This window comes from Leucopleurus acutus (assembly GCF_964270905.1).
Source record: "Leucopleurus acutus genome assembly, chromosome: 2".
Taxonomy (NCBI): Eukaryota; Metazoa; Chordata; class Mammalia; order Artiodactyla; family Delphinidae; genus Leucopleurus; species Leucopleurus acutus.
The window spans coordinates 139,892,382-139,919,045 of NC_139143.1; the positions used below are offsets into that span (position 1 = coordinate 139,892,382).

At 35.4% G+C, this 26,664-nt stretch overlaps 1 protein-coding gene across 3 annotated transcripts in view; it reads right to left on the bottom strand.

Moving 5' to 3' along the window:
• Positions 1 to 26,664, bottom strand: part of ATG4C (autophagy related 4C cysteine peptidase) — a 102,876-nt gene that overhangs the window by 18,883 nt on the left and 57,329 nt on the right. For 2 of the 3 annotated variants that reach the window (XM_082833882.1, XM_082833881.1), the window contains 7 exons: positions 22,793 to 23,026; positions 20,357 to 20,687; positions 18,443 to 18,513; positions 12,391 to 12,527; positions 7,955 to 8,033; positions 7,219 to 7,295; positions 1,714 to 1,833 (listed from right to left, as the gene is read on the bottom strand). In XM_082833882.1, the coding sequence (XP_082690008.1) occupies positions 1,714 to 1,833; positions 7,219 to 7,295; positions 7,955 to 8,033; positions 12,391 to 12,527; positions 18,443 to 18,513; positions 20,357 to 20,687; positions 22,793 to 23,026 (1,049 nt within the window). The remainder of the gene's footprint in view (positions 1 to 1,713; positions 1,834 to 7,218; positions 7,296 to 7,954; positions 8,034 to 12,390; positions 12,528 to 18,442; positions 18,514 to 20,356; positions 20,688 to 22,792; positions 23,027 to 26,664) is intronic. The other variant, XM_082833883.1, reaches the window with a different exon arrangement.

Below are 26,664 nucleotides of genomic sequence, written 5' to 3' on the forward strand. Positions count from 1 at the left end.
AGTTTTTAAGAAGGAAAATTGCTTAACTTACAATCTTCCAAGCAAAAGTAAATGATCAAGTTATTAACTGACAAAGTGAGGTTTTGATACTGCTACCAAAAAGCTATTAACTTAAGAACAACAGTATAATTAAAGCAAAGTTAATTGACTCTGGCAAAATTCTCAGTACTTCCATATTATATTTCAACATGGTTTCTCATTGCTTTAATACTGCATATTACTTAGATGCATCAAGAGCAATAACTTCTAAGTAGTTTTCCAGTGTAAAAACTATTAGTCTAAAACCACAAAACTATCTGTTTTTAATCAGAAAATATCAACATGCAGCTCATTTATGAATATTGTTTTTCTCAATTTGGTAACAGTAATTTGGGCTTTTTTCTATTCCAGAGGTAGACTACATCACTGTTCTAAATATACTTATTTCAACCTAGATAAAAAATAAACTAATGGAAATGGGACTTTTTAATGGAAAATGTTCATCAGCATCAATCTATATTACCATATATCTGTATTTGTATATTTTAGCACGTACATGATACTTCATAAAGCCAGAGAATTGTCAAACTAAAATATACAAATGTATATAGTAATTTCAAGTAATAAAAGAGGGGAAAATGGAGAAAACATATTTTCTTATGTTCACTTGGCCTTTCAGGTTGAAAAGAAGAATGAAAAGGTGACAACTGTGAGAAATGAGGAATAAGAAAAGGTTCTCACATATCTCATTTTCTCCTCTCTTCACTCATTTTTCTGTCATGTTCCTGTTAAATTTCCTCTTTTACATGGCAGGTCAAGTAAACTAAACCTAACTTAAATGAAATTTTTAATTTTTTTCATTCTATTTTTACATTATAAAACTAAAATTTCAACCCACTATGTCTATTTTCCTGAATAAAATTAATTGGAAGTAAAGCAGTAATAAGGTATACATATTACAACTGAGCTCAAGTTACGAATTCCCAAAAATGATTTTAGTTTTACTTACCATAAAAAATGATAACCTATAATACTGATACTAATAAAGAGAGCCATCCAATTAGTCTTACTTCCTAAATAAGTAATTTTTTTACTTTCTAAAGTACTAAATATAGACAGAGTTTATGGCCCTATAAATGTTTTAGCAGTACTCAAGGGCCAGAAAAATGCAGAAGTTTAAAGGTAATAAGAGGAGTTAAATAAACCTCTTTCCAAGATCCTATAAGTAGAATAGATCAGATTAAACAAGTTTATTGGAAGGTAACAATACAGCTCATTTGATAAAACAGTTCTGAGAAATCCAAAAACACCATTTCTCTTTACAAAAATCAAAACACTTGGACTAACAAGAAATAATGCACAATTTGGCTTGATCAAATACTTCATTAATTTTTTTCTACCCCCTAAGGTATTGCCCTTTTAAAATCCTCTTCAAATAAAATATAACCTAATTGCTTGCACATAGCTAGTTTGCAGAGATTTTTATTTCAACAGTGCCACCTAGTGGAGCAATCAATACTTTCAATTGGTCACTAAGTGATTTCATCATCCTCAAAAGCTAGGAATCCCCAAATAGTTGTATTTTCTGGTTCAAAATATTCTTAATAATGTTAACATTCAAGGGGAAATTTTATAAACGAATCATAATCTATATATTTTTATCTTCTGATAGGCTACCTCTAATAAAAATTAGGTCATTTACAAATATTATTATAATATTTAAAATAAAAGTACCTTAGTGATTTCTTCAGAAGCTCGTTTGAAGTCCTGAACATTTCGACAGTAAAATCCTATTGTACAGCTAGGATCCATTTTTCGAAATGACATCTTTTTGGGAGAAGGGCAGTGGAATGTCTGTAATTTTAAAAGTTCTTTAGGATTAATTTAGTTTTATTTGATGGACTTAAGTATACAAAAATATTACTTAATTTAAAATTTGCTATCTAGCTTTCCTCCAAACTACAAACATGCTTTCAAATGGTGTTTTAGTCTCTGCTCTGAAGATGATCCCTCCCAATCTCCAAAGCTGTAAAACATAAGCGCCAACATTGTGTATATTCAATTCACCAGATCTCCACCTTATGCAACATTAGTGCCATTCTGCAAAAGAAAGGAAGTGTGACAAAGTGGTGTGCATTTCTAACATTTGCAGAAGGGAAGAAAAAATGTGTCTCTGAAAAAGACATGAATAAGCTAGTACAAGGTTTAGAATCAAGTTAGCTATTTCTAAGAAAGTGTAATTAAGTCTGTTTGGTTAGAGATTTTTTTAAATGTTTATAAACCTTTGAATAAGAATACGAAGACTTTGTAAACAAATACGCGGGTTCATGAAAATGTTCCATAATGATATAAAAAGAGATCAACATGAGAGTTTTAGCAATTGACACAATTAGCACATAATTACACATTCTCCCAACCCACTCTTCTACTGAGCTTCACCTCAAGTTCTTGTTCAGTCCCACACAGGATACAGGTGAAAACTGTTCTGTTATGGTCCTTGCCCTTCTCCTTACCAGTCCTCCTGTCCCTTAGTTCACTTTTCTCAAGTGGTCACAGTGCTAAAGATATAAATGAGCTAAGGAGACTGCTCTAGACTCTCTACTCTTGTCAATAGGCTGTGGCTACTAGTAGAGTCTGGTATCTCTAGAGAATGCAAAAGGAGGAAAAGGGCAGAATATAAAGCTAATCATTCCAATGTTTTTTTTCCTTCACCACTACACTCTGGTACTTTGTTCAAAAGATTTTTTTTTTAAACTGCGTGAACGCTCAGACACTTGTCCTTAAAAATTATTGATGCTACCAAATCTTTTTTTGTATGTATAAAAAAAAGTTTATGTTGAAAAGGAGGGCCAGGGCTTCCCTGGTGGCACAGTGGTTGCGAGTCCGCCTGCCAATGCAGGGGACGTGGGTTCGTGCCCCGGTCCGGGAAGATCCCACATGCCGCGGAGCGGCTGGGCCCGTGAGCCATGGCCGCTGAGCCTGCGTGTCCGGAGCCTGTGCTCCGCCACGGGAGAGGCCACAACAGTGACAGGCCCGTGTACCACAAAAAAAAAAAAAAAAAAAAAAAAAGGAGGGCCATAAAAAATATATATATATATTCATATTTGCTTATATTTGCATAAAGATATCAAAAATTAACAAGTTTAAGGAGAGGAAGAAAACTGGGCAGATGGGAGACAGGTATGGGAAATTCTTCATTGCATATTTTATATTTTTGAATTAAAGAAGAAGCTCAAGAAATAATCTAGGCTGGATATGAACCCATAAACTTAAAATTTCCCTACATTTAATGCCTGAAACTAAGGGATTTCAACTTGAAACTATCTATTAAAACACAGAAAAATATAGGCTTTCATATTTATGTTCATGGTGAATCAGTCAAAATCACTCTTTTCTCTCCCTTTACATACATCCTAGTTATCCAATTAATATCCCATATTATCATCAGAGGATATGCAAAATGAATACATTCCAAGCTGCTTTTTTTTCCCTTACAGATAGTTCAGTCACATACTAGATTCAAATCCAACATCATGCTAGTAAGCATAGACCAAACAAATGTGTTTTCAAAACTACGACTTCTATGAAATGCTTAGCTAACACTTACTTTACAGTGGGATCCAACCTAGCTAAACTGGAACGTCCAGTGTTCTAATCAACACAAGTATTGTCTTAGGTGGACTTTTTCTAACACTGTTTTACCTGTTTTATTTATAAAGAGATATTAAAAACAGATCTGGAAAGGCATAGAAGAGCTAGGTAAACTTGTTAGTTAACAGTATACAGGAGTATTACTGTTTAAGGCTCAGACAGTTCCAGGTCATAGTTACAATAAAATTATTCTACATACAAGGTATCTAACAATAGTCATTTGCCCAACTCCTTCCAAAGCCAATAATAAGGAATGTTTATTTAGTTTTTGCTACTTGGGGATAAGAAAGAAGAGCCAAAAGTTTGTACGGTCCAACAAAGTATTTTTTTAACCTGTCTACATGGGTGCCCTAAATTATATTAAAGCATTGATTCAAGTTTTCATGTAAGAACCACAGACTAAACCGGAATAGGCTTAGTACTATTTCACTGTATTGCCTCAATCATCAGAGATAATAATGACAAACACTAGTTAATCATAGTTGTTTTGATACCTACAAAGAACTTTGAAATTATTCACCAAAACACAGATATAAATCTCTGATGACTGAAAAGTGAAATTGTTATTGGGTATTCCTACATGAGTACTAGGACTCATATTACAGAGAGGCATTTTATACCATTTAAATTATAATCTTTTGTTCACCCAAGAAGATTCTGAAACAAACCAACATTAATTTATAATTCAGAATCATTTCTGTTTACTGTAAAACAAGTTAGACTTTAAAATATTTTCCCAAGTGGCATTACATAGTTATGTTCACTTTGTGATAATTATCTGAGCTATGCACTTAGATTTCTTTTTTAATTTTTATAATTCTGATGACTGCTAAGAGTAGCAGCTTCTACTTCACAAACACATTTTAGCAAGTATCACTAGATACACTTCTGTGACAATAAAATATGTTTCTGAAAAAACTGGCCAGAGTGAGTCAATTCTCATTTATTTCATTTTTCAACACACTGTTTATTCACTGCCTAAACAAACAGTTAGATATTAGGCATCTACTAAATGCTAGGCCTGTTCTAGGCTTATTATATGGAATAGTGGATTCTATTACCTAAACATACAAATAATACTGAAACAAATACTTTTAGGTGTAGCTGTGTTATTCTGGTGATTTAGATAAAGCTTCCTAAGATAACTAATTAGAGAATACATCCTTACTAAAAAGCACCTCCTACGAACTGCAGTTCACATGTGTAATTCATAAAGCGTACATCTTTCACTGATGAATTCACTCATCTATTTACATAATCACATCACATCATTCTAATAGCTTTAATGCCACTATTCTCTGAACTTACTAGGATATGTTAAAATAGTCACCACTGTATAAACCTCCTAAAACCTGAAACTTGGAATTGGGGGCCCAGGAATCAGAAGAGACTAACATATCTATAATAAGGTTTTTCTTACCTTATTAATAGAATATTAATATTAAGGTAATACAATATTACCTTAATAATAGAATAGATTCAGTATTTGTAAAGAGATAGAATCAGTCATTCTGAAAGTATATCATAAATAGCATGAAGCAAGAGTCTCTGGTTTAAGAAATCTTAACTTATTAAATATATATACACACATACATGCATGTATACACACACACACTTCATAAATATGTATAAGAAAATGTACATCCACTAGTCCTCTCATCCCAACAACTGAAACTCTGCCCTGTCCTAACCACTAACAATGTGAACCCACAGTTCAACAGACCCTCTCTGCTAAAGCTCATCTTAAACCCACTTTCTTGGTGTCCCAATAGATAAGAATTAAATGCTTCTGTGCATTCAAGAAGTTACCTAATTTCACCAAATTTTACTTTACAAAGTCTCTTAAAATCAATTCTTCTTTTCCATTCTCACTTTCACCCCACTTCAAGCTTTTACTGAAGTGCTGAAGTGTTGCAACAGTCTCCCAATAATGAGCTGCGACCTTCCTAATATTGACTGTGTAGACATAACCAGGATATTCACTGACCTGGCATCTTTGTAGAGTCTCTCAAAATATCAGAAGAATAGTCTCTTTCTACTGGTCAAAATAACCAACACTAATAATCTTTTAATTTGCCAATTTTAGATAATCCTAGAATACTGTGAACTAGTTTCCATCTGAATCTCAAGTATTTACTTTTTTAAGGAGTCAGTTTGACACAGACACACTGGAAATGTAACTTAGACATAGGAATCAGTGCCACAAGACCACAACGCAGCAGCAAAAGAATTAACAGTGTGGTTCACGTAGCACAATTCTATGTGCCTCCTCCCACAGTATCAATCAGCCAACTAGAAATATTTATTAAAGCTTACATGCAAAATATTATGAAGGAAGGAAGTAGAAAGCAAAGCTGATTCTGGCCTCAAGACGCTTGTACTTTAGTTGAGGTAACAGTCTACAAAAAATGCTAGGCTGTTTTATAATGTATCTTTTAAAACCAGTTTTTAATCTTGTGGTTTATCCATTTTCATAATCTACCCCCTAAATACTTATTAGGTATTAATATTAGCTAGCAAGCTATTACTAAAACAAAGTACTAAACCACATTTCCATCTTGTCAAGCCCTTGAGAATGAGTGATCCATGGCACTCAAGTGATTATTTTAAAAGCCTGTAAAAGCATCACCTGGGAAAACAAGAACCAAAACCATGTAACAATAACATGTCTCATTTATGCACTCTCAAAATTTTCTGAATTAAAATGCTGCACATGGGGCTTCCCTGGTGGCACAGCGGTTGAGAGTCCGCCTGCCGATGCAGGAGACACGGGTTCGTGCCCCGGTCCGGGAAGATCCCACATGCCGCGGAGCAGCTGGGCCCGTGAGCCATGGCCGCTGAGCCTGCGCGTCTGGAGCCTGTGCTCCGCAACGGCAGAGACCACAACAGTGACAGGCCCGTGTACCGCAAAAAAAAAAAAAAAAAAAAAAAAAAAAAATGCTGCACATGTATAATTGATTCACTTTGCTGTATACCTGAAACTAACACAACATTGTAAACCAACTATAATGTAATAAAAAATTTTTTTTAAATGCTGGATCAGAAAATGATTAACATAAAGGAAAAGAAGACTAAGAAATCAAAGCTAAAACAAATATTAGAAACCCAATTAAAACTCGTGAAAACTTAACTAGAGGCTAAGACTTAATTACTATAATTAAAGCAAAATAATTTTGCAGGTTCCTTCAATCACTTTGTCACTCTAACCCAACTCCATCATCTTCTTTATTTTTCTTTTTTTCTCCCTTTTTTTTTAAACATACCTAACATTTTAACTTCTTCAGTACTATTCAGCTGTATATGTACAAATTACTTGGAGGCTTGATCATTTATTTTGGTAGGGCTAGGGTATCTAACAAGTTAGAGACAAAGATAAATGAAGAAGAAAGTGTATTGTAAATTAAAATTCAGCAACGAATTATTTAACCTTTGACCGTTGTATGTATTATGGTTTTATAAATTAGTAAAATATTTATTATTAACTTGTAACTGTGATACCATAAAAGCGTAGCTGCCTAGCACATCTCTAAATAATTAGAATTTGCTTCATATGGTAAGAAAACAGTACCAGCTCTTTATCCACAGTACCTCAAGAGGGAAATCCTTTATGCTGACATCTACAAAAGATTGGCAGTAATGAGGATCCATGTAAATCAAACTGTCATCTACAAGGACAAAACAGAAGACAAGTAATTCAAAAAACACCTTATTATTACACTGCTTACAATCCAATTTCTATGTAGAATAGCTGAAAAAAATCTGGGAGTAACAGCTTGCCAGACTGATATTCATTGACTGAAACATAGGTTTGCACAGGACAGATTAACTTTTGCATAATCAAATATGCTTGTATAAGCAGAATTTTTATAAAGTGATGAGACTGTCATTTAATTTTTGGTGATAAAATTACTTTCACAAACACACAATTATATTCTACAGTTCGCATATGAAAAATGTATTGCACTACATTATCCTGACAGGAAGAACATATTGCTTGTCATTTTATCATCAACTAGCACCACTAAAACTGGTAAAAGGTAAATATATAAATAGCAACTGCCAGAATGTGGCAGCAATGTCTTCTAAAGTTTAGTAAAACCAATAAATTATGCCTTGTTTATGCAATAACAGAAATTAAATATACATTTTACAGAATCCAATTATGTTATGGACCAAATGACAAATGAACGGCTATGGTAGGACTGATGAATTTATAAGGTACTCATTTTGCTCCGTTAATCATCCTGTTTCTAGATGATCCTATATTAACTTTCCAACTTTTAAAAGAAAACAGAGAAGAAATATATTTTACTAAATCACTAACCTTGAAATCCAGCAAAGTAATATGACTGTTTAGGTTTGCCACCAACAATACCCACACAATATTCAAGGCTTAAAATACCCTGCCAAAATAAATTAATTCAGATTTAGAGTCAAGAGACAAATGATAATTATTCAAAACAACCAAATTTGTATTACTAATAGTAGCAGTAGTTCCCAAATTTTTCACCACCAGTTTTATTTTTATTACATTTTCCCCATGTTCTGAAATCCTTTTGTCCACCAAACTATCTTCCATTTTCTTTAAACCATTCAACAACATTAAACAATTATTATGAGCCAGTTATAGAGATAAACAACATTAACCATGGAAAGGCAATAAAAATGCCTGCCAAAGTAAAAACATTTGGCCTTTCAGTTAGCTGGTGCAGCCTTGCTGTGATCAACGTAATATTTTCATCAGGCTTTTTGAAATGCTAGAAATAATTATTGGACATTGTCACTGTTTTCACTGAAACCTGAGTCTTAGAATCACAAACTAAAAACCATTTTTAATCAATGGCATTCATGACAAAGTTTTTACGCTACTTCATTTGGAATAAATATAAAGACTAATGAAAACAATTTGATCCAAGGAAAATAATAATTATTACTGTATTTAAACTCAGTTTATTTTACTAATCATAAAATATCAGTGATACCTCAATAAATTGTTTAATATTTCCCTCAGCATCTATTCTAAGCAGAACTCTATTTAAGCTCGGCCAAGTAATTCTATACTTTTTTAAAAAACATGTCCATGGAGTGGAGTCAATTAAAAACATGTCCAGGGCTTCCCTGGTGGCTCAGTGGTTGGGGGTCCGCCTGCCGATGCAGGGGGTGCGGGCTCGTGCCCTGGTCTGGGAGGATCCCGTGTGCCGCGTAGCGGCTGGGCCCATGGGCCGTGGCCGCTGGGCCTGCGCGTCCGGAGCCTGTGCTCCGCAGCGGGAGAGGCCGCAGCGGTGAGAGGCCCACGTACCGCAAAAAAAAAAAAAAAAATGTCCAGTGGAATCAATCAATATCCTATCAATAGTTTCAACATTAATTTTAGCATATATTATGTTAGAAAACACTAGTAATTATAAAGTATATGTTATAAAACCCCAAAATATTAAATAATAAATTTTCCTTCTCTTAAGTGAGAGGATGTTTCAAAATCTAGAAGATACAAAAATAAAGACTGTATGAACAAATATTTTTTTCCTTTAACAAGAAAACAAACCACAGTTTTGTTTAAACTTAATTATTTTCTTAAAAATAATATGTGGTGGTTATTGAAAAAACACACACAGAAATTTCCCAAAGCCCCAACACTCAGCATTATTAACATTTAGGAGAATACCTTCTTGACATCTGTCTATATTACATATATTCACATATAGATTTATAAATACAATGTTATATATACGGCACCATACAACATATGCTATTGTAACTTTTGTCATTCATTATCTCATAAACATCTTTTCCTATCAATAAATATAGATCTATATTATAATATTTAACGGCTGTAAATTTTGTATATTTTCAGTCTTGTGAAAATATCATAGAGGTTTTTTTGGAAAGGAGAACTGCACTGAAGAAATTACAGAAACAGAGAAGGCATATAAAGTTAAAATTTTAGAGCTAACTAAAAAATAAATTAAGATGAAATTATACCAAAAAACTTGATAATAATAGTTATTATTATTCTATTGTTATCATTCTATTAACAGTTCTATTATTCTATTGCTTTCCCCCTAAATAAAAATCCTTAACTCAATTAGAGAGTGCCTTACTTTAATCTGAGGCAACCTGATCAGCTGAAATACAATGATTCTGATACAGGGACCCATGAGGAAGTGGAAGTTCTAAGTCCCTCATAGCCAAGAAAAAAAAGAAAAAATACATATATGTATAGCAAGAATCATCACAGACTCTCTTCAGAAAAAGAATGATTTCAGGTAATGGAAGAAAGACTTTGGTTCTTGACACCTATATTTCCTTTTCAACAGATTAGAGCAGATTTAGCAATAAACACTTATAAGTAGATTAGGAGCTAAAATGCCATTACATATAAGAAGCTGTATCTTTGGAAACCTGAAACACTTTTCAGTTCCTAAAAAAGCTTTTTCACAGTTATCTAGTGGTGAGAATTGATTGAGCTGTATCCATGAAGCAATAAATAAGACTGAAGTAATCAGTCAAAAAGGAAAGTCCTAATTTGTCTTGCTGAAGAAAGAGAACATATTGGATTTTCCTCATTCCAGGTCCTTTTAAAAATAAATAAATAAGTAAACTTCCTGTGGTAAGAGCTGATAAAGCACCACACCAAATTTCTTTCTCCTCACAGAATGCAGCAGGAGATGGTAACCATCTCTGAAATACTGTGGAATTACCTCAATCAATACATTTTAAAACTAGAATTGAATGGTGAATTTTAGAAGGTATAATGCACAATGGTTTGGCAGGAAAAAATACAGCTGCTGACAAAGGAGGAGGAGGAAGAAGTGTAGTGGGGGGCAGTGGGCGGGGCAGTGATGGAGGTACAGGAGGAGGTGCAGAAGGAGGAGAAGAAAAGGGAGCAGAAATGGAAGAGAAAGATTACTTTTCTTTTAGGGCTATTAGACACACTATTTTTTCACTGCTAACTGAATGACTCTTTACATGCTCTCCTTTTGGCTTCTGACCCAACGACGCCTTGACCAAGCACAACATAACACTACTTCACTCAGCCATTTCAGCCATTTTTACCTGAGAGTTGAAAATTTTAAATGTATTAGTAGTCACTACTCTAAAAGGGGACTGTAGCATAAATTAAATAAGTAGAAGCTCAAAGAAATGTTACATTTCAGAGAGTCCATATTTTAGAGGAAAATATGAAAAACAACATAAGTTCTGGTCTCTGTCTCCAGTTTGTTGTCCGAATTTGAACATATCACTTAACTTCTGTCATTTCTGTTTTATAAAGACAATCCAGTTTCTAGCTAGTATGAGGGTAAAATGAGATAAATCTGTATTAAAAGTGTTATACAAATATGAGAGTTAACAAATATTTGCTGAGCAGCTCCTATATGCTAGGTACTAAGGATCACTTTAACAGCTAACCATGGTTTGTTTCACTACAATGTAGACTCCAATGAATCACTCATCTGATAACTTTTATCAATACCACCAAACAGCCAAGCTCTCAGCCAGATGAAGCATGCCTCAAAGCTATCTGCAGTCCGTTTCACCAGGAGTGGGGGTTTGGCAAAAGAGTCAGTTCCGAGAGTGCCTCAATTTCTGATCTTCTCATGGTAGTAGAGAAGGCAGGGGAATTCATTTCAGATTTGGTTACAACCAACAGAGACATGACAACATGCGTGAAGTCTCAAAACCCTCCGTGGATCCACTAGATGAAATGGTTCATATCTTCTCACATTCCACCAATAATTCTACTAAAGAGTCCACATGTTAGAAATCAAAACCCCACTTTTATCTAGGGTATGTATATGTTATTGGTTATAGTACTGGTATTATTAGTAACAAGTATGCCTGCAACAGTTTAGTAACGATTAGGAAAAGCCAATATACCAGCTAGAAGACTTCCATATACCACATATTGAAAATAACTGCTCTAAGTTTTTAGAATTGGTACAATCTAGAGTGAGGATACATGTTCTACCTATATACATAGGGACCACAACATGGGGTTAATGCTTCATGTGGTGAACAAATCTAAACTTTATTTCAAGATTACTATATGCCATAACACTCCATTCAAAGAGGAATTCTATCTCTGGTCTTGATCTTATTAAAACTATGAAAATAATATAAATACTATACTCTCAACTAGAAACTAAGTATTTCAAAAGTTAAAGTTTTGTGACAAGATAACCTAATTAGACAGGTTCTTTTGGAGAAAAGAATTATGTGTTCTGAAATAGAACAGATTTTTAACTGGTTAATATGAAGAAAACAAAGTTGGAAGCTCCCCATACTATCTTCATCATTTCGTTCCATATAAATAAGTATTCTACCTATGATGGACCTTATAGAAGCACAGGAAACAAACTAAGAGATAATGCAGCAGCAATAAAAAAAACTCATTTTGTTTCAATAATTACCTAGATATAGTTTAATGTGGGTTTTATGAATAAACAAAGGTACATACTTTAAAAAATCACAAATAAGGATGATGGGAACTGTAGACATATTTCAGACTATGATTATTGCTGCACTGTATCCCCCTGATTAGCTGCAAAGATTAAAAGCCTTTTTATTTTGTCATAGAACACCTTACTCTTCAAATCACATCTGATCTTGTAATACTGAAATTTAAGATCTCTAATGTCAAACTTTACAATCTACAACTATAAAATCATCACTACCCATTTCATAGAAAAAAGATTGCAAACCTTCTCTATTTTTCATATCAGCCAGCATTGCCTTCAAAAAATTTTAGCTCTTATTTCATACCTTTACAAAATCTAAATAGTCGGCATTGGTTCTTTCTCCACCAAGTCTAACAGGAACTAGAATAATAACAGCTTTGTCATCTGTATTATCAGAGGCCATGGAAGTGCACTGTTTATCAATTACATCAGAACTGTAAACTGAGAAAAACACAATTAATATGTATTAAATTTTATAAAAATGATTTTCAGAAACATTTGTACCCTAATTTCCCCCCCCCACAATGGCCAGTCATATGATCTCTGACATCACTAACAAGGTCTCAATGAGTTAAAAAATACCTACCTCATTTATGCATTCAATAGATATTTATCAAATAACTACTATATGGCACTGGGTCCTCAGCAGTGAGCAAAATGGAGAAAAACCCCTGCCCTCACAAGGCATACCATCTAACAGGGAAGTAGACAATAAATAAGTAAAACATAATATATGTCAGATGATGATAGGTGCTTTCAAGAAAAACAAGGGAGAAAAAGATGGATAAGAAATGTAGAGAAGGGGTGCAATTTAAAATAAGGTGGTAGGGAAGTCAAGACTTAAAGAAAGAAAGAAACCAAGAAATGCAGATACCTGGGGGGAAGAGATTCCACATAGAAAGATCAGCAAGTGCAAATGTCTTAAAGCAGAAGCATTGCCAGCTTGTTCCAGGAACAAGAGAGCAGTGCCTCTGCAGGGAAGTGAGCAAGGAGTACAATAGTAGAAAATGAGGTTAGGAGCTAAAGTTACAGATGGGGAGAGAACGAAGACAGATTGTGGGAAATCTTAAAAGCCATTAATAAAGAATTCAGTCTTTACTTTGAGTGAGATGGGAAGCCGCTGAAGAGTTTTTTAGGAAAGGAATGTCCTGCTCTGATTTATACTTTACCAGTCTGGTTCCTGTGTTAACAGACTGCAGAGGGCAAGGGCTGAAGCATAGAGAAGTTAGAAAGCCACTGCAGGAACCCAGCAAGAGATGATGGTGGCTTGAACAAAGGCAGTATTGTCAAGATATGGAACGGTCATGGGATGATCATGTGCAGGTGGTGAAAACTGATCAGTTGAAAATGAAGAACTCCTTAATACATTAAATGTAAGATGTGAGAGGAAAAAAGGAGTCAGAGATGATTTGAGTGGTTTTCATATAAGCAAATAGAGTAGGTGGGCTGCCATTTACAAAGACATAGAAGACTGTAGGAAGGGAAAATATAGAAAGGAGGAGTGGGAATTCAGTTTCAGACATGCCAAGTTTGAGATATCTATTAGACATGCAACCAGGGAGGATAAGTAGGCAGGTAAGGACATAAAAGCCTGCATTTGGGGACAGGTCTGGGATGGAGCTATAAATTTGGGAATTGACAGGACCCAGACGGTACTGTAAAGCTATGAGACTGGGTACATCCAAATCTGTATACACAGAAAAAAAAGTTGAGATCTAAAGACGTAGCACAACACACCAAGTACTTTAGAGATAGGGGGATAAGGAAGAATCCATACAGGAGACCGTGAAGGAGCAGACACAATGGTAAAAGGAAAACCTGAAGAGTAGTGTTCTGGAAACTAAGTAAACAAAACATTACAAGGAGTGGGGGAGAAGTCAACAGTGTCAAATGCTGCTGACAGATTGTGAGGAAAAGACTGAGAAGTGACAACTGGATTTAGCGAGATTAAATTATTGACAAGAGTAGTTTTGGTAGAGTGATGGGTATGAGAGCCTAAGTGGATAGTTCAATAGAAAATGGGTGGAGTTGGTAGAAGCAAATACAGACAAAACTTTATTTTGTTTTGTTCAACAAAAAAAATAGTTTTATTCAAAACTTACTTTACACCCATACTCCCTGTCAGCAAACTCTTTTACTCTTCCACAGTTAGCTGATTAACAAATTCTGCCACTGCTGTCTCAGTTCTTCCCTAAATTCCAAATTGAGATTATGAGCTATCATAGTCTCCTGTTCACCCGCTTCCCTATCCCCCATAGTCAGTCTAAACCGAAGCCACAAAAATGGAAAAACAGTTCTTTCCATGTTTCAATTCTGTCATCTTATTTTTGCTAAACTACTCAGTAAAGCCTTCTAATTATAAACCTTTAAATTCTCTCACTTTTCTGAGGCAGTGCATACATGACCATCCCTATCTTCCACTTTCCACTAGTAATAGTATTTCCACTAGCGTATACAACAAGTTCTTCCTTATCAAATGCTTCTTACCCTTCAGTCTAATTCAACACACATTGATTGACGGCCAACTATTTATTGAAGTTTTCTATGCCAGAGAAATATAAAAGCAAATAAGATCCTTACTTCACAATGTCTGGCTCAATTGTTTTGGTATTTTTCCTCCACTTTCAACATATGTAAGGGCTATGAAATAATCCAATTCCATAACACAGGCTCACTACAGCAGTGATTGCCAACCAAATGGTTCTGGTACCTTTCCCCTACCCCTGCTACCTTAATAATCATTGATCTACCAAGGAGATACAGATAAGCACAAGGTGATATTAAAAGTGCATTACAAGCACAATATTTAATAGAGGTATTTCCAAAATGTTACAGAACACAGAATAATAAACTAATTCTACCTGATGGGAGTTGGTAAAGGCTTCACCAAAGGTGTACCTTCGAGCGTGTTCATAAAGAATGAGTAAGAGTTAACAAAAGGCATTTTAACAATAAGGGGCATTCTAAGCAGAGGCAATAATATCAGCAAAGACATGGAAAAAAGATAATGATAGTATGCCCAAGGAATGGCTTGCAGGTTGATGGTACTTTGGTGTATCAGCATGAAAGACAGTGTTGAGAGGTGATGCTGGAAATGTAGGTCAAGACAAATGGTAAAGAACTTCATGTGCTTTACATGCTACAATAACTTGAGACTAGAGTTAACAGACAGTCATTGGTTTTAAATTAAGGGACACGATCAATTTCTTTTGATCAGATGAATGAGAAAAAGAAAAGAAAGGGAAATCAAGTTAAAGTCCAAGTTCGAGATAAGGGTCTGATCTAAATCAATGAGAGTGAAGAAGAGAGAACAGATTTCAGATGCATTTTTTTAAGTATAATTTGTTAAGCTTTGGTTGACTAACTAGATATAAGCAACGAAAAAAGAGTCAAGAATAAGTATGCACGCATGTGGACATGATACTATTAGTGAAGAGAAAATAGAAAGCAAGAAAGGAGTGGTGTAGAGGGGAATGACAGGTTTAATCTTGAACACGCTGAATTTGAAGTGTTTGTGGAACATCCAGATGGAAATATTTGAAGGACAGCAGAAAATACGAGTTACCTCATATTAACACAAGTAGCACTAGAAATGCAGTTTTAGAAGTCCTAATGTATAGAGCACAGTCTTAACTACTTAAAGGCATGGAAAAATATGCAATCACAAAGGAAGAGAATACAGAATGAGAGGAAGAGAAAATGAATAGAAAGTGGAGCTTTTAAAAACACTAATGAAGATGGGGGTGTGGAGGGGAATTATTAATAGACTCTGGCTTCACCTAGTTCCTAACCTCACAATCTATCAAAATGCACTACAGTAATATAAACTCTCCCTTTAGAATTTTAAACGTCAGTGTTCAAAATTTTAAGATCTACTTCAAATTACACAAACCACTTAGATATTGAGTAGCTTTGTGTTCTTTAATTACAACTTAAAAACAATATGTAACGCATAAGACCAAGGCTGATTGATATCAATAAAAGCACAAAAGGCAAATTCATAAATTATTTAATGACTAATTGTTTAAGCACATCCTCTGGCTTAATTAGAACTCTTAACACAGTACATTTTACTTGTAAGATTTCCTACCTGATAAACAAATACAGTACCTGCAAAATTCACACACTCATCTGAAAACTTAAAACTTTCATGTTCATATGGCTATAATCATGGCTTATCAGTCTTTCTTAAAAATCCAATTAACCTTAACAAAAGGCCGAACAAAATGCACGTGTATTTAGTAACGATTATATCCACACTATAAACACTAGTCAGTTACCAGGGTAATCTCAAGCATTTTGTAAATACCCTTATATTAAACATAATTGAAGTGTATTTAACTTTCCCCAAACATTAACATATTTTATCCTCTTAACAGCATTTCAGTAAACAATAAACAACATGAGGTGGTTTACTTTGAAGGCACTTTTATTTTATTAGCAAATTAAGGTCACTATTTTATCCCCAATAGAGTTTCAAAATTACTATAGACACTGGTCATTAAACAGAATACCCATAACAATAAAACAAAGCAACATTCTGGACAATAGCTGCATCATGATCAGATGATTTACTGAAGGACTAGTGAGAAACAAATCAAACAGAGAATTTTCCTTCCTTGAAACACATCCCCAATGAGATGAAACATGGCAGACATGCACCCCAAGTATATACCTATGTTAAATTTTCCCACCTATCTTTTTTAAGTAGTCATTTTAAATATTGAAATTTTCCTTAAGAACTTATTTTAATATTGCAACTAATAATTCATAGTATATATTCAATCAAGAAATATTTAATCAGTGCCTATACAGGGTGCAATGTAGGAACAAAAATGTGTAAAACATGGTCTCTACTTTCATCATTTACAGTATAATTGGGATAAGCTATAAGCTAAATACTTATGAAAAATCTAATTATAAATGGTATTGGGAAAACTGGACAGCCGCATGCAAAAGAATAAAATTGGACCACTATCTTATACCATACACAATAATTAAATCAAAATCGATCATCAAAGATTTGAACACAAAACCTGAAACCACAAACTCCTAGAAGAAAACAGGCGGAAAGCTCCTTGACATTGGTCTTGGTGATAATTTTTTCAATTTGACACCACAAGGCAACATAAGCAAAAATAAACAAATGAGAATACATCAAACTAAAAAGCTTCTGTACAGCAAAGGAAACCATCAACAAAATAGAAAGGTAACTTACCAAATAGAAGAAAATATTTGCAATCATATATCTGATAAGGGGTTAATATCCAAACTATACAAAGATCTCACATAATTCAATATCAAAAAAACAAATAATCCAATTAAAAAAATGGGCAGAAGATCTGAAAAGACATTTTTCCAAAGAAGCCATACAAATGGCCAACAGGTACATGAAAAGGTGCTCAACATCACTAAGCATCAGAGAAATGCAAATCAAACCACGAGATATCATCTCACACCTGTTAGAATGGTTATTATCAAAAAGACAAGAAACAACAAATGTTGTTGAAGATATGGAGCAAAGGGAACCCTTGTGCACTGTTGTTGAGAATGTAAGTTGGTGCAGCCACTAAGGAAAACAGTACAGTGGTTCCTCAAAAAATTAAAAATAGAACTACAACATGATCCAGCAATTCAACTTCTGGGTATTTATCTGAAGAAAATGAAACCACTATCTCAAAAAGATAAATGCACCCCTTTAATCACTGCAGCATTATTTACAATAGCCAAAATATGGAAACAACCTAAGTGCCCATCAATGGATAATGGATAAAGAAAATGTGGTACGTATATACAGTGGAATATTATTTAACCATAAAAAAGAATGAAATCTTGCCATTTGTGACAACATGGATAGACCCTGAGGGCGTTATGCTAAGTGAAATAAGTCAGACAGAGAAAGACACATACTGTATGATCTCACTTATATGTGGACTCTAAAAAGCAGAACAAAATGAATAAACAAAACACCAAGCTCACAGATACACAGAACAGACTGATGACTGGCAGAAGTGGGATGGGGGGACACAATGGGTGAAGGGCGCTAAAACTTCCAGCTATAAGATAAATAAGTCATAAGGATATAATGTACAGCATGGGGATGGGCACTATAGTTAATAATACTGTATTGTATATCTGAAAGTTCTCATCACAAGAAAAAAAATTTTCTAACTATGTATGGTGACGGATGCTAACTAGACTAATTATGGTGATCATTCACAATATATACAAATATTGAATCATTATGTTATACATCTGAAACTAATATAATGTTATATATCAATTATACCTAAATTTTTAAAAAGGTCTGACCAAATAAATGGATAAAAAGTAGAATTATATAATACATTCCTCACCTGTACAATCTTGTGCAACATAAATAGTTATTCCTTGTAAATCTGGGTGTCTTGCTTCTTCAACTGCTTTTCTAAGAAAATAACAAGCGTTATCCTTTAAAATCCTAACTAACATTTCCAGTTAATAACAAACGATTTAATTTAAGGGAAAAGAAAGCCATCATTTTCTTGACTTTCCTATTTACCCTATAGTGTCTGCTTTCAAAACTATCATCTGAATGGTATCAAAAATCAAGTCAATTTTTTCAAAGTAGAATATTACACTAAATTACTCAAAAAACATTAAAACATAAGTTTAAAAAACATATTTTAAAATTCTTGGGTACAAAGGTGTGAACCCCACCCTGCCCCCCAAAAAAGAATTTCTCTCAAACTCACCTGGCTATATTAAATGTTTTCTACCCAGTGGTATTACAATATGCTTCAAGGTTTACTTCATATTAACTTACATTACTGATTAGCAAAGTATGATTGTCCTCTGGTACATTTATGAAAGATTTTTTCTTTTCTTTAAACAATAGCATGACTTTTTTCCTTCATTCAAAAACCTATATGACCTGAACAAATGAATTTCCCACTTTCAAGTCTTAGAATTCTATAAATAAAACTGCAAATTGAAAAATATTTCCAAGTGAGTATAATATTCTCAATGGTGCACATGAAGTGAAAAAAAATCACAACAATATATGTAAAAGGAAATTACACAAATTGTGGAAAAATACTTTTATTTAACTGTATCTTTATAATTTTTTAACTTAACATGCCTTATTATGCATGTTTGTATGTGCTAATATAAAAGAGGGATGGGAAAACTATGGCCCATAGTCCAAGCATGACCTGTGGCCTGTTTTTGTACAGCCTGCAAGCTAAGAATGGTTTTTACAGTTTTCAACGACTGTAAAACAAAAAAAGAAAAAAAAGACCAAAATGAGCAATAGAGCCCTTATATAGCCTGCAAAGCTTAAACTATTTACTAGGCCTTTTACAGAAAAAGTGTTCTGATCCCTGGGATACAGAACATAACATCTTGAAGAGTAGAAACCATGCTTTTATGATTATGTTTTTATATATGTCATACCAAGCTGGACTTGACATTATTAACAATCCATTTAATAATATTAGGCAACTACTTTTTCAACTATAAGCATCTGACCTATAAAATATAAAAGCCTGTTAATAAGCAAAAAAAACCTTTGTACTAATTTGGATTTTGTATATTATTCTAAATAGACTAAATTTACTATAACATGCTGTACTTGGATGACAATATTAATGATTCAGTTAATAATAATAGTGGGACACAATAAATATGACAACTTTTTAAAAAACTTAAGTAGCATCCAAATAATTGGCACATAAAAAGCTGAGGTATAGTGAAATCTGACTTTCGACTTTCTTCTAACTACTCTGAATGTCACACTTTATTTTACTATGATATAATTATAATATTAATAGTCCCATACATTTACAATTCACAAGAATTTGATGTGTGAAAAGAAATGCTGAAAACATCAATTTTAGCTCTTGACATTTCATTACACTATCAGTACATTACAGCCCCCAGATTACACTATTAAAAAAAAAACACTATAATGTTATTATGCATGTTCCAAGGTTGAAAGAGTTGTTAGTTTTTAGAACATTTCAATAAGGTAGTCTAATGAAAACCTGGTTAGAAAGAGACCTTGGATATCTATACCTATGAGCAAAAGAAGAAAAATTTGTCAGTAGATAAATGTAACTAGAGTCACAGTATGTCTTGTTTTTTCCCTAACAGTAAATGAAAGCTACTTTATGAATATTCTCATACAGTTAGACTTTAAAAGTTCCAATAATATATATGCACTGCAAAAATCACTATCTCTGAGCCTGAGGACCTCTGTCACAAGATGAAAGATTTTAAAACAATTTTACCTTAAAATGTGAGCAACCACAGCTGGTCCATACCAATCTCCAGCTTTTTTCCCAGACTTCTTTCCATATTCTATTAGTTGATGTAAACCAAAGAGAGCCAAGGGGGAATCACCAAACCAAGAGATGATTTTCCTGTGATAAATTTCATTTCGCATTTCACGATCATCAGAATATCTCCCGATTGTTTCCTTCAGAGAAATTGTTGGGGTTTTGAGTTCTCTTTCCGCTGAAAGCGATGCTTCGAATGATGCAGTAAATTTTTTTACAGTGTTGGAAGTCCATGATTCAGAGTCTGAATTTTCAATGTTCAAAGCATCAGGCCAGGTCCAAGCTATAGCAGTTCCAAAGCAAGGTGTTCAGATCTTTTAAATAGTTAGACTTTAACAATTCTACTAAAATAAGCATGTAGCATTTAAAGTCCTATGGGTTACTAAACTAAAATAGCAAAGTCAGAAATAGGCAAATTTATAGTGATAGAAAGTAGATTAATGGTTGCTATTGGGAATGACTGCTAATGGGTATGAGGTTTCTTTGGGGGAAGATGAAAATCCTAAAATTAGATTATGGGGATAATTGTAGAACTCTGTAAATAAACTAAAAACCACTGAATTGTTGTTCACTTTAAATGAGTGAAATTATGGTATGTTGATTATATCTAAATAAAGCTGTGTAAAAAAAATAATAAACGTACAAGCAGAGGAAACATGCCAATATACCAATGATGTTTACTTTTGAGTTGAAATATTATTCTCCGGACTTTTCTGTATTTTCTAAAATTTTTTGAATGGGGATATATTACATATAATCAGGAAAAAATTACCGTAATGAAAGAGAAAAAATAGTAAACTTAGGTACAAATGGACAATTCTGGAATATGTTTTTCTTTCTTTTCTTTTCTTTTTTTTTTGCGGTACGTGGGCCTCTCACTGTTGTGGCCTCTCCCGTTGCAGAGCACAGGCTCCGGACGCGAAGGCTCAGCGGCCACAGCTCATGGGCCTAGCTGCTCTGCGGCATGTGGGATCTTCCCGGACCGGGGCACGAACCCATGTCACCTGCATCGGCGGGCGGACTCTCAACCACTGTGCCACCAGGGAAGCCCCTTTCTTTTCTTTTTTTTGACAGTGTTAAGGTGGAATAAAGACTTTTGTATTCCATTACCAGTACTGCTCACCAGACATCCAGTCTTGACTACCCAAAGGCACAATAAACATATTCAACTAACAATCATAGTATTTATGAGAGTTTAACTTCAGAAAGTGGATTTTGTTTTGGTTATACATTAAAATAGAAGTTTGACCTGGAAGTTTAATATTTATTTACAAGGTGTTTTTTTTCTCATACAGTCCTTTCAAAATAACTTTATTATTTAGGGAGTAACATTAATTCTCTAGTAAATGAAGTTAATAAATAAAGTCATTAGAGATCAAAGATCCCCCCCCAAATCAATTATATCACTACCTCACTGTTTTCAATAACACAACAGTCCCCAAACATTCATATAATTTCAAGCTAACAAAATGAGTCACAGATTCAGAGACCTAGTCAGAAGTGTGAAAAGTATTCCAATTCTTATCCATGATTGCATGAGACTATAAATAAATCATCCCAGAAAAAGCTGAAAAATTCCTTTTCCTTGCAATATCCACACTGCTCTTGAATAAACATTCTCTCCAAATGATCTCATCAATAATCCCTACAGAAAGGTTATTAAATATTTGCCATGCATTGCAGAAAATTGTCTGACACTTAAAAAAATATAACGACACTTAGTAATAACCAGATATGATAGCCTAAAATGGTAAACTAAAATCCTCCTACAAATGTACACATTATATAAAAATGAACTAACAGAACTGGTAAGAAAGGTGGCACATTGGAAAACATAGATATATGTAAGTTAGTATCAATGACATTTCTGAGAGTCTAAAAGTCTAAGCATGATGACCTTATTAAGAAAATGCCCTAATCAATTTAACTGATTATAATCACATTTATAAAGATAAAAATAATTTTAAAGCATAAAACTGTAAAATTTCTTAAGATTTAAATAATGTAAAAACATTAATTGCTCAATAATTTTCTGCTCAAAGTCACTGCTGTTGACCTTCCCGGAATTTACTGAACTGGAGATAATCTAGAGTTCAATCAAAAAGAACTAAATGATAACAGCAACAAAAAATCCAAAGACTACTAAAATTTGAACTTAATTAATTCATAGTGGTAGTCATGAATAATACTTATGTTTAACCTGTATGTTTGAAAGGTGAATGGCCCAGTCCAACAAAGATGTTACATGGTAGATTAGTTACAACTTTAGAAGACATAGGGGACTCAGGAAATTAACATCAGGGAATTTTATTCAGTTTGCAAGCTAGAGTTCAAATTTAAAAAACAGTAACAATAACAAACCCCCCTAAAACCAGAGATTTGATTTACCTCTACCAAGGAAGTGTAGTACAAGTCCTTGAGCCAACAGCATCTGGCCAGTTCTTAGTGTACAGCCCCAGCCACAGTCCGTTGTCAAAGCTGAGCCTTCTATTGGAGGAAACTCTTCCCTGTAGGTAAGCCATATTCTTGAAATGAAGTCTTTACGAAATTCTTCTACACTTCCCGCAATCACATGATCTTCTATTGTACATCCTGAGCTTACAGGTAACAGTTCATTTTCATCTACAAAATAAAAATATAAACTATACTCTAAATAAATGCAAAGAAATGTCAATAATGGTACTATATTCCCATTACTCTCGATATGGAGCACAGCACAATCTTTCTAATTCATTTTTTTCAATTAAAATGAAGATAAGTCTCACATTCTGCCTATTCAGGCTGTTATGAAAATCAAATGAGAATGAATGCTGAAATGTTCTGTATACTCTGGTGCTAACTAATATAAGGTATTATCAGTACTACTGTTGTTAATAATAATACCCTATGTTCCGAATATAATCAACTCTCTTATGAGGACGTAATATAAAAATATATTTTCTTATTGCCTCATTTGGCTCAGGATATAGATATTAGTGCTCTCTAAAATGAGATTTGCAAATAAAATATCGTGATTTGTCAATATGTAAAAATGTATGTAATCACATAACTAGTTCTTAAACTCAAATAAAATGTGCACATTGTATTTATTGTCATGAATATTTATACTCAAATTATAAAATCAAAACTAACAAGCTAAACAGTAAGAATATAAAATTCTTAAATATATTCGTATCCTTTCATGTTGAAGTATATACTTTTTTAAATTGTTGTGACCCACATATATCATTTTTAAAGGCTTTTCCAAATTGATTATCTCCTATGCAATTTCTATGTGAAAACTATGGTCACTATTTGCCCAATAATTTACAAAAGACTAGTGCTCAAAAGGAACTAACATTTCTTGATTCTTCCAGACAGAAAGTCTTAGTCATCTTTTCAACCTCAGCATGAAGCACAGTGCCTAGCACAAATAGATCCTAATAAATGTTGGCTGGTTTGGGTGGGTGGATGCATAGGGAGATAAATCTGCCCATAACTCTCAATTCCAAGGAGTTTAATTTCTAATGCCCTTCTAAAGGATGTTAAAGCAGTTTTATCATGCTTTTATTCCTCATCTTTCCTGCACCTATCCCTTTTCAAGCTCATTCTGAAAAAAATTACAATCACCCAAACTTCAGAATATTCAGCTTAATGGAGCTAAGTTGTAGCATATAGTGTCAGTGGTAATTAAAAGAATACATGCCAGGGAGACGTTCAAGATGGCGGAGGAGTAAGATGTGGAGAGCACCTTCCTCCCCACAAATACATCAAAAATACATCTACATGTGGAACAACTCCTACAGAACACCTATTGAACGCTGGCAGAAGACCTCAGACTTCCCAAAAGGCAAGAAAATCCCCACGTACCTGGGAAGGGCAAAAGAAAAAAGAAAACACAGAGACAAAAGAATAGGGACAGGACCTGCCCCTCTGGGGCAGGGAAGGGAAGGGCAAAAGAAAAGAGAAAACACAGAGACTAAAGAATAGGGACAGGACCTGCCCCTCTAGGAGGAGCTGTGAAGGAGGAAAGGTTTCCACACACTAGGAAGCCCCTTCACTGGTGGAGACGGTGGGGGGGCGGTGACGTTGGGGGAAGCTTCAGAGCCACGGAGGAGAGTGCAGCAACAGGGGTGCAGAGGTCAAAGTGGAGAGATTCCCTCACAGAGGATCACTGCCGACCAGCAGTCACCAGCCCGAGAGGTTTGTCTGCTCACCACCGGGGCAGGTGGAGGCTGGGAGCTGAGGCTCGGGCTTCGGTCGGATCCCAGGGAGAGGACTAGGCTTGGCTGCGAGAAGACAGCCTGAAGGGGGCCAGTGCACCACAGCTAGCTGGGAGGGAGTCCGGGAAAAAGTCTGGACCTGCTGAAGAGACAAGAGACCATTGTTTCGGGGTGCATGAGGAGAGAGGACTCCTTTCCTCTGTGCCCACAGAAGGCAAAGTACCACCTAAGTGAGCTCCAGAGATGGGAGCAAGCTGCGGCTATCAGCTTGGACCCCAGAGATGGGCACGGAATGCTAACGCTGTCGCCGCTGCCACCAAAAATCCTGTGTGCAAGCACAGGTCACTACCCACGCCCCCCCACCGGGAGCCTGTGCAGCCGGCCACTGCCAGGGTCCCAAGATCCAAGGACAACTTCCCAGGGAGAACACACGGTGTGCCTCAGGCTGTTGCAATGTCATGCCAGCCTGTGCCGCCGCAGGCTCGCCCCGCATTCCAATTATGACTATTGTACCCTTTCTCCCTGGCCTGAGTGAGCAAGAGACCCCTTCAGTCACTGCTTTAACCCCCTCTTGTCTGGGCAGGGAACAGATGCTTGAGGGTGACATACACACAGAGGTGGGGACAAAACCACAGCTGAACCCCAGAAGCTGTGCGAACAAAGAAGAGAAAGGGAAATTTCTCTGTGCAGCCTCAGGAGCAGCAGATTAAATCCCCACAATCAAGCAGAAGAACCCTGCATCTGTGAAATACCTGAATAGATAACGAATGTTCTCAAAATTGAGGCAGTGGACTTTGGGAGCAACTGTAGACTTGGGGTTTGCTTTCTGCGTCTGATTTGTTTCTGGTTTTTAAGTTTCTCGCAGTTTAGTTTTTAGTGCTTGTTATCATTGGTGAATTCGTTTATTGGTTTAGTTGCTCTCTTCTTTTTTTAAATTTCTTATTTATTGATTTTCCCCCCTTGTTTCCCTTTTTGTGAGTGTGTATGCATATGTTTCATTGTGTGGTTTTGTCTGTTTAGGTTTGCTTTTACCATTTGTCCTAGGGTTCTGACTGTTCTTTGTTAATTATTATTTCTTTTTTTCTTTTTCTTTTTTTTTTTTAATGGCTGTGTTGGGTCTTCGTTTCTATGCAAGGGCTTTCTATAGTTGCAGCAAGTGGGGGCCACTCTTCATTGCGGTGCACGGGCCTCTCACTATCGCAGCCTCTCTTGATGCGGTGCACAGGCTCCAGACGCGCAGGCTCAGTAATTGTGGCTCATGGGCCCCGCCGCTCCACGGCATGTGGGATCCTCCCAGACCAGGGCTCGAACCTGTGTCCCCTGCATCAGCAGGCAGACTTCCAACCACTGTGCCACCAGGGAAGTCCCTATTATTTCTTTCTATGAGTGTGTGTGTGTGTGTGTGTGTCTGTGTGTGTGCGTTACTTTGTGTTATTTTGTCTAGTTTTGCTTTTACCATTTGGTTTGGGATTCTATCTGGTTTCTTTTTCCCCCCCTTTTTTTTCTTCCTTTTCTTCCGAGCCGTGGGGCTGGCAGGGTCTTGGTGCTCCGGCCGGATGTCAGGCCTGAGCCTCCAAGGTAGGAGAGCCAAGTCCACAACACTGGACCACCAGAGACCTCCCAGCCCCACGTAATATCAATTGGTGAGAGCTCTCCGTCTCAACGCTAAGACCCAGATCTACCCAATGGCCAGCAAGCTCCAGTGCTGGACACCCCATGCCAAACAACTAGTAAGACAAAAAAACAACCACACGCATAAGCATAAGGGCTGCCTAAACTCATACTAAGTTCACAGACATGCCAAAACACACCACCAGACACAGCCCTGCCCACCAGAAGATCCAGGTCCACCTACCAGAACCCAGGCACCAGTCCCCTCCACCAGGAAGCTTACACAACACACTGAACCAACCTCACCCATTGGGGGCAGACACCAAAAACAAAAGGAACAAAGAACCCAAAGCCTGTGAAGAGGAGACCACACAGTAAGTTAAACAAAATGAGAAGACAGAAATATGCAGCAGATGAAGGAGCAAGGTAAAAACCCACCAGACCAGA